The 9,178-nt window shown below is 42.4% G+C and overlaps 1 protein-coding gene across 1 annotated transcript in view; it reads left to right on the forward strand.

The window, feature by feature from the left end:
- The window catches only part of LOC122241912, a 28,027-nt gene extending 20,405 nt beyond the window's left edge, over window positions 1–7,622 (forward strand). Inside the window, exons 2-3 of the mRNA XM_042998343.1 lie at window positions 5,369–5,561; window positions 7,394–7,622. Coding sequence (XP_042854277.1) covers window positions 5,369–5,561; window positions 7,394–7,622 — 422 coding nt within the window. The remainder of the gene's footprint in view (window positions 1–5,368; window positions 5,562–7,393) is intronic.
- The last annotated feature ends 1,556 nt before the right edge of the window (window positions 7,623–9,178 follow it).

The raw sequence follows: 9,178 nt of genomic DNA on the forward strand, positions 1-9,178 counted from the left end.
AGATGGTGTGGATAAAAATTCACGCTCAACTGGACGGATCTGTCAGAAATATCTGAATGGATCAAGAAGCATTTGATTTGGTCAAAAAGGCTAGACTTAAAACCATAAAATGTAAGTATAACCTGTTTTTCCCTAAAGAAAACATTTTCCAGGTAAAACTAGGAACATAGCAAGATTAGTAGTTACTTTACTAGTTCTTCTCAGATATAATATACAGGATTGGATTGTGAAATCAGACTCACAAATCTCATCTAGCATAAAGTTTTACTATTAACTTCAAGGGTACGGGCAATCAAGAGGCACAGAGGGGAGCAAGGGAGAGCCTGGGATGCGGGGGGGCAGCCAGCCATGTCCTTTCTCCCTGCAGCAAACATGTACCTCTGGTTCAGAATAAGAAGTGAGGTCTCCAAAGGAGATTCCTGAGGTTACCTCTCATAGCAGAGGATGTTTAAGCAGTGAAAAATCTCCATTTTATACCCCAAGGTGGAGGAACTTATGTGAAAATCTGTAGGAAGTCATGTCTTACAAATCCAGAGATTCTGGTTTATTATCATAGATAAATCTTTAGCCAGGGACATCTTTCCAAAGGCATTCTGAATTCAAGTTCTCCTCCTCGTAGCATATATTATGAGTGTATCTGCTTGGAGATTCAGTTGACAAGGAGATCAGACTGGGTGACATCCCATCTGTTACTTCTTCCGAGAGTGTACCCTAGTAAAACACGTAAATAAATATAAGCCCAGTTGCTATGACTCCTTCCTCCCCATGCCTCGGCCCATTTTTGCAGGAACTTTAACTCCAGTCATTAATCTCTACACCCCAACCAAGCACACACACACACACATTCTCCAATTTAACCTGACCTTGTCAATTCTTCACATAGGCTTAGAAACTCAGTTTTGGTTCCTCTGTGGGGTCTACAATTTTTCTTTACTTTTGCCCTGGCTTGCAGCAGTGAGATCTGCTGCAGAATCTTCACAAGTCCAGGGGACCAGCATCAACATCCAGACCAGAGATCTGTACTTAGGGATGCTTGAGGGAACTGGTGCCGTATGAACGCACCCCTCCCACTGTCGCTCTGAGGCAGCAATACATTAGTTCACCCTATTGTCTTTCTTGGCCTGGGGTTACTGTGAGTTTATGAACTGTTCTCCTGCTAGTTCAAACCCTTAATGTCTGTCCCACTGCAATCTGTCTTCCACGCTGCATTCAAATGTTCTTTCTAAAATGCAAATGTGATTGTGCCTTTCTCATGATAAGAAACTTTCAATGGCTCCCCAGTGCCATCAGCATAAAAACCCAAGCTTCTTAGTCTGTATGACATATTCAGAGTCTGATCATTAAGTACTTGTCCTATTTGACTGTTTTCCACTCAACCTAGATAACCTCGGTAATTCAGTTTTAGCTCAGCCCTCCCTCATTTTTGGATTCTGTGCCATTATAATTGCTGCTCAGTCTGCATGGGATGGTCTCCCTACACACACTTTTTTTTTTTTTTTTTTTTTTAAATCCAGGCTAGCCTTTTTTTATTCTGTTTGGTTCAGGTATCACCTACTCTGGAAATTTTTTCTGGCCCCAGTATTCTAGAGTGGATATTCTTCTAGCAAGAAGAGCAAAATGATATAAACTGTTGTTACCTTTGTTGGGTCTCTTGTCTCTCTTACTATCCTTTGAGAAAGCATTCGGTCTTCTATTTCAGTTTTGGGATACAGAAAGAAAATGAAGATGGATGCAATGAAGAGCACAGACGGGAGATTTATGTCAAAGGGGTGTGACGCCTTTACCTCTGACTGAAGGGGGAGGTGTGCTATAGAGAGATTTCTGGGAATACAGAAGGACGCGTGAGGTGGTGCCTCAAACCTGATGCTCATTGGAAGCTGGTTGAGTTTTTTGAGCATGAGTGCTGGGATGACAACTTGAAGAGAAAGTTTGGAGGATGCACTGAGACTGGGATAGGCTGCGGGCCAAAGATAAATAAAAGGGTGAGAGAAGGAGGAAATCCCCCAAGGCAGGCTGTAAGTGGTAACTCTATGGGGCAGCATGGGAGCTGAGTGAAGGAAACTCAGCTGACTGTGAAGAAGCAGGTGACAGATCCTGGGACTCAAACAGCACAGGGATTTGTAAAGTTTGTATGAAGAAAGGCCAAAGGGCTGAGGGAGTTGAGATTTGCAAGAGAATGACTGAAATCATGGTCTAAGAGTTTAGCCCGGAGAAAAAAGGATGGGAAGTCAAGAGTAGGCTGAGAAATTGTGAGAAAAGTATAGACTCACTCTACATCCTTAGCTTTTATTGTGGTTAAACAAAATAAACTCTCATTGCCAACTAGAGTCATAAGATTCCTCAACTGTGCTGTTCACAGCCGTGTCATAGATCTACTTTGAATTTTAAGAAAATGTTCGCAGTGAAGGGATTAACAAGACTTTTATTCCATGAATGGGAATATAGGGGGAGCTGGACCTAAAATTAATTGTCACTGAGAAAACTGATAACATCTTTAAAATCTAGTTGTTCTTTTAGCTATCTGGGTGTTATCTGGAACAGAGAGATAAGAAAATGATAAAGCTTTCTCCTCTTCAGAATTACCTTCTTTGATTTCAAATATTTTCGGTTCTCTTGTCTCTTGGGCTAATTGTCATTATAGACAAGGGCTCTCGCTGCTAAGTTGCTTGCCCAACACACTGTGTAGCAAAAGATTAAAAGATAATTGGATCAAAAATTTCACAGGAAAAACACACCGAGATGAAATATCTCTCTGTTAGGCCTATCCCCGGGAGGAGCACTAGGATTAAGTGAGCCACAAATAGTACATGACGACCTCACCAAATGCCGCATTACTGAGCCTGAGTAATATGGTTATATAATAAGAAGAAGCTGCTTTACTCGTGATGAAAGAAAAAAAAAAAAGAGCTGTTCACACTCTCCCATTTCATATGCCAGACAATCTGGAGTTGTTTTGATCCTCATAAATAGGGTTGATTTTAATGTGGTCATCAGAGCCTTTTTGGGATCTTTATAGGCCTGAGGCATTCTTACTGTTGGAGACAGCCCCCCACCTATCCCACATTACAATAAGTAAATTAGAATGCACCGAGGTGTTAGATCAATTCTAATTTGCATATTTATTTCTGTAATAATTATTGCAGTTATTTTGTTCATATATTTTACTACAGTTTAATTAAAATACATATTGCATTTAGTTTTGCAATGTTCTTTTATTTTGCAGCTGGTAATATTTTTCCAGATGTCTGTCAGACATTGTGTTGGCCTTTATAAAATTCATCAATTATAGGCACTATGCCTGATGATACCTCTCGATGAGTGGTCTTGTGCATAGGGAGAGAAGTTGGACTCTCTGAGGAGATATGTAAGATGAAATCAAGGTCGCTGAGAATGAGTTCAAGTCCAAGCTTTGCATCTAACCTATTTGACTCAGGCAGGAGTCTTCTTCTCATTCACCAGTGCCAGCACCAATGCTGTTTTTCTCTGCTTTTAGTAGAAACAGATAAATAATTGGGCAAATACAATAAAGTGATAACACTTATGAAAGACTTATTACAGGTTGCTATGGGAACAAATAGAAAGGGCAGAAAGTTCAAGGAAGTCATTTTTTTTTCCTTAGTGAAAATATAGATAATACTCATGCTGCAGCATTCTTTTTTACAGGCTTTATATGGAGGATCAAATAACATCAGAAAACTTTCATACTTTAGGATACAGCAGAAACACCACAGAATTGGAATCAGAAAATTGGGTTTTAAATTCCAATTTGTTCCTCTGAACAAGCTGGGAAAACTGCTTAGCCTATCTGGACCTCAGTCTCTACTTCTGTAAAAGAGCATATGCTTGAGTTGAATAGTGTTCCCCTCCAAATTCACATTCTATCCAGAGCCTGTGGATGTGACCTTATTTAGAAATGATGTGTTTGCAGATGCAATCAAGTTAAGATGAGATCATACTGTATTAGAGTGGACACTTGTCCAAGAACTGGTGTCCTTATAGGATGAGGGACATTTGGAAACAAACATACAGGAATGTCAAGTATTGCCAGCAACCACCAGAAGCTAGAAGAGGTAAGGAAGGATCCTCCCCTTGAGCCCTTGGAGGGAGTATGGCCATGCTGACACCTTCATTTCAGACTTCTAACCTCCAGAATGGTGAGAGCATACATTTTTGTTGTTTGAGGACACCCAATCTGGGCCAATTTATTTTGGCAGCCCTAGGAAATTGATACAGGGGGTAATAACAGCACTTATGTACCTCACAGTGGTGTTATGCCAGGTCTAGTGAGGGTTTGACCTTGTGGGGTGAGAGTTAAAAGGGGTGCAGCCACTAGAATCCAACCTCCATGATATTCACTTTGGAGCAACCACACCCCATTAGGACACCTCTGTCTGCCTTGTTCACTGTATGTCAATCCTCTCACTGCCAGTTTCTTCTACCAGCTTCCAATCACCATGCTATTTGTTGACTCTTCATTTATAACTTTATTTTCTAGCTTAATATTGCATAGCCTAAAATCAGTGGTTTGATTTTTATGAATTTGCCATTAGCATCTCTGCTTCCACCTTTCTGCATTGTCCCAGTGGGCTAGGAAAGACATCCTGGAGGAGACTGTAAAGACAAAAAGCACATGATACTACAGCACTTCATAGATGGTAGTTATTTGGATAAAAAATTACCAGTATCCAAAGTGGATAAGGAAGTAATGTGCACCCATGTGGGGACACAGTACAGAAGGCACTGGCTTGGATTCTGGTCCCAACACCACAGCTGGCTAACATGGCCATGTTGTATAACCAACTGGTGCCTGAACATCCAAGTCTGTAAAATACGGGGTGGAGGGGGGAGGCAGAGTGGAGTACATGAAGGTCCCCTCTAACTCCAGTATCTCTTGAACTCTGCTTAAGCTGAATTTTTAGAGGGATACTTTATGCAAGCATTCATAGAACTCTGAAACACACACACACATACATATGTTTTCCTTCATGAGGGAGTCCTTTAATAGACATGGGAAGGACAGGGTCATGACTTGGTCCTGAGCCAAGGGATGTAGTGGCTCCTCCTCCCCAACGCTGCATGACTCTGGTAAAAGTTGACATAGGAGAGGTGGTTTTTAAAACAAACATGGTGAGACTAAGTTTTCACTTTCATGAAAAAAAGGGGAACTCGGGAGGATTTGTACACAGAACAGAGTCTAAGCACCTATTCCCATAAGGCTGAAGCTTGCTACATTCTGCACTGGACACTCTCTCCCAAACTGTGTGCATCCAAGTAAGACAAGAGCCTGGCTAGTCCCTGGCTGCACATGAGGGACTGATGACTCTATAGCTCTTAGTGTTTTTACACTATGCATATTGTTGTGCTTTAGAACTCCCTACCCTGCAGCCTCAACCTGAAGCATCAGGTGAGAAGCCCTCTTCTACTTCAAGCTCAGACCCAGGAGAGAGCAGCCCTACTTCTTGCTGGCTCTGTAAACTGAGGGGTCATCAAAAGAGACGGGTCAATGCTGGACAAGATGCAGCCAGTGGGAGAAGGCAGGGTTGGAAGGACCAGGGTGAAAGGTGAGGCCAAGGGTAGCAAGGGTGTATGGACTGGGAAGGTTGGGGACTGGGCAAAACTGGGCTCAGATTAGGGGGCAAGATGTGGATGGGGGCAGGATTGAGCATGTCCTCAAAAGCCATGCTGTAGCAGCAAGCTGGGCAGGGGTGAGGCACTCAGGGCCCCATTCTACCCAGGGCAGCTGCCTCAAGCTTCAGAGGCCAGGTGGCTGGGGCAGGCCCTGACTCCAGATGTGTGTGGGGAGAGGCAGGAGGGAGTCACTAGTGTCAGATGGGGCTGGGCTGGGGGGGGGCAGGGCATGGTGACATCCGTGGGCATGTCCCTGTGGGCCAGGTGGGATCAACAGGATCAGTTGTTTTGGAAGAGAGAAAGCAGGTCATCATTACTGTTTGGGGAGGTCAGGTGAACCGAGGTAGGACAGCTGGATAGAACTGTCTTAAATGTTCCCCTTCATTAATCTAAAATTAGTTTTCAGGTGACTTAGCAAAGCTATGATTAAGAACCAGAACTTTTGGGGCGCCTGGGTGGCTCAGTTGGTTAAGTGTCAGACTTCAGCTGAGGTCATGATCTCATGGTTCATGGTTTGAGCCCAGCATCAGGCTCTGCTGACAGCTCAGAGCCTAGGGCCTCCTTTGGATTCTGTCTCTCTCTCTCTCTCAAAAATAAACATTACAATATATTTAAAACGAACCAGAACCTTGAAGTTATAAAATTAAAAGTTTGAGTCCCAGCTTCTCTCCTTATAGCTACATGATGCCAGTAAATGTGCAGTTCTAAACCACGGCCCCCAAATTCATTGACATTTCTCTCATCATCTGGTAGGTCTTTGTCTCCTTTATCTTGAATCTAGACTCTGTGACCAAGATAATACTATGCAAATGGTACTGTGTCAGTTTCCAGGCTCAGGGTTTTAAAACTAGCGGGGCGCCTGGGTGGCGCAGTCGGTTAAGCGTCCAACTTCAGCCAGGTCACGATCTCGCGGTCTGTGAGTTCGAGCCCCGCATCAGGCTCTGGGCTGATGGCTCGGAGCCTGGAGCCTGTTTCCGATTCTGTGTCTCCCTCTCTCTCTGCCCCTCCCCCGTTCATGCTCTGTCTCTCTCTGTCCCAAAAATAAATAAAAAAACGTTGAAAAAAAAAATTTTTAAACTAGCAACTTCCACTTCTTGTCTCTTGGGGTGCGCACTCTTAGGACACAGCTGCCAAGATCCACGAAAGTCAAATAGCTTCATGGAGAACACATATGGGCATTCCAGCCAAGAGCCATACCTGAATATCTAAGTAACTGGCAGCATCAGCCACCAGACTGTGTAAGTGTGTGGGCCTTTGGATGATTCTAGTCCCCAGCCATCATGTCCTCCCAACCTATGCATCAACCCAGCTTAGAACAAAGATGGGTTATCCCAACCACATGGTGCCCAAGTGGCAGATATTTGAGCAAATTAAATAATTGTTGTGTTTTAAGCCACTGAGTTTAGGTTGGTTTGTTACACAGCAACATATATTTCACCTAGTAAGTTACTTTATCTCTTTAATCTGTTTTCTTACCCATAAAATGAGAGAAAAACATCCTCATGGTGGTGTTATGAAGGCTAAATGAAATAACGTATTCAAAGCAAGAACACCACATCTTTGAGACTCAGTTGATAGTAGTCACCATCGTTACATTGATATTTTTATTATTTTAATGGGCTAAAATCATGGGCTTTCAAAAGCCATATTATATTTCTAAGGTAGCCCCAAGGCAAGATTATTAGATATAATAGCAAAGATACACACACACACACACACACACGTGTGTGTGTATGATAGCTAACCTTTTTTTTTTTTTTTTAAGGATCAGAGAAGGCATCAAACCCTCTGGTACTCAAAGGGAGAAGAGTTTTCCATTTACTTGTGAATCTCAATGGTTGATGAAAGTATCCAGGCCCAGACTGTACAGAGCTGAGAGTGACTCCAGGAGCTCATCATGCAGATTAAATGGACTTCATGAAGAACTTACTGTGGTGTGGTTTGTGATGTTGTATTGTATTGTGTTATGGTTTCCTGGTGTAGGAAATATCTGAGACCTATCTGATTCTATTTTTCTTGTCCATATTAACCAAAGCCCTTGCAGGAATTCATACCAGGTAGTTCAACTGGCAAGACTTCAGGAAGGGTCTACTTACTGAGGTATAGGAATGATGAAGGGAAAGGACAAAAGATGGTGAGGCGCCCAGAGACAAGTAACAATGGGGAGCCATTGCTGCCTTGTGACTAAGGAGACAAAGGAAACCAGGTTTGCTATGGAAGTTCATTAAGAGCTAGAACTGAGGAGGAGAGGCTGCTGGTAGGAGCTGTAATTATAACAGGAATCAGATACTACCATAGTCCTGGTGGAAAACCCTCTTGGCCTTTGAGTTCCTGCTGGTGCCACCCACTGCCCAGGCATAAACAATCCATTGGGAGGTGTGTGGGGGGGTCTAAATGTTGTAGACAATAGGGATCATCACAGAACAGAGTGAATGGATTTGCAAAGGTAACCAGAGAATAACCAGTAGTGATCTCACCCACTGAGGACAGAGTATTACTTGGCCTTACTACCTGTTTTGGTTCTCTGAATGCAACTGGGTGATGGTAGGCTGTCCAATAGTGTTACAGGGTCCCCGTCTCCAGTTATTCCTTCTCATAATCCCAAGTGGTGGAGAGATGGGAGGACTGATGGATGGGGTAGGGGACATGAGGGCGGAAGGAGATAGAATAGGAAGAGTATCACATGGGTAGAGAGAAAAGTATGCATGTATGTCCTCAATAATTAGTTATAAGCATCCTTTACTCTCTTTTTTTGGGGGGGGGGAGGGACTGTCTGGGGCTAACAATCCCAGGGAGAAACATCCAGATGAAAGTTCAATAGAGCAATGAAGAATATGTGACACAGAATTAAGGCCAGACCCTCCAGCATGAGTACAACTCAGGAAGATAGAAAAACCCACTGACATTTCAGAACTTGTCAGTCCTGATAAGTCATTATTTCCTTCCAGGATCTATTTTCAGTAGACCTCAAGATGCACACCTGTAAGCAATGGGGGCTGGGACCAAATTGGGTGTACTAACCAAGAGGATCCCTAGGAAGACAGCTTCTTCTGTTCCAAGGTTGTGTACTGCTTACGTGAAAGGGAGAGGTTATCAGCAGTTTAACCAAAGCTTTCTTATAATCCTTCCTGTTATGAAAATGTAAATACAGGCTGGGAAATTTTCCTCAAGTGATAATGCTTTGCTAAAGAAAACAGCTTAGTGTTCTGATTTTACTTCAGTTAATCTTAGGCATTTTATAAAAATATAAATTTAATGTTTTATCTAAAATCGGATAAGTAGCTCTAATTCAGATGAGGGGGCAGTGGTGGGGTGTGGTAGGTAGCTATGTATATCATCTTTATATTGTGGTTTCAATCTGGGCAAAGTTTAACTCGTGTATATACTAATATATATTCACACATATATTCATATACATATATACACTTGACATTATCTAAAGTTCTATTTATGATTATGTTAATATTTTTATTTTTATATAATCCTTTTGCTTTTTCACAAATTTATTAGCAAAGACATTTGAAAGAGTACTATTTACTCATTGTCTTAA

This window comes from Panthera tigris, chromosome C2, assembly GCF_018350195.1.
Source record: "Panthera tigris isolate Pti1 chromosome C2, P.tigris_Pti1_mat1.1, whole genome shotgun sequence".
NCBI lineage: Eukaryota > Metazoa > Chordata > Mammalia > Carnivora > Felidae > Panthera > Panthera tigris.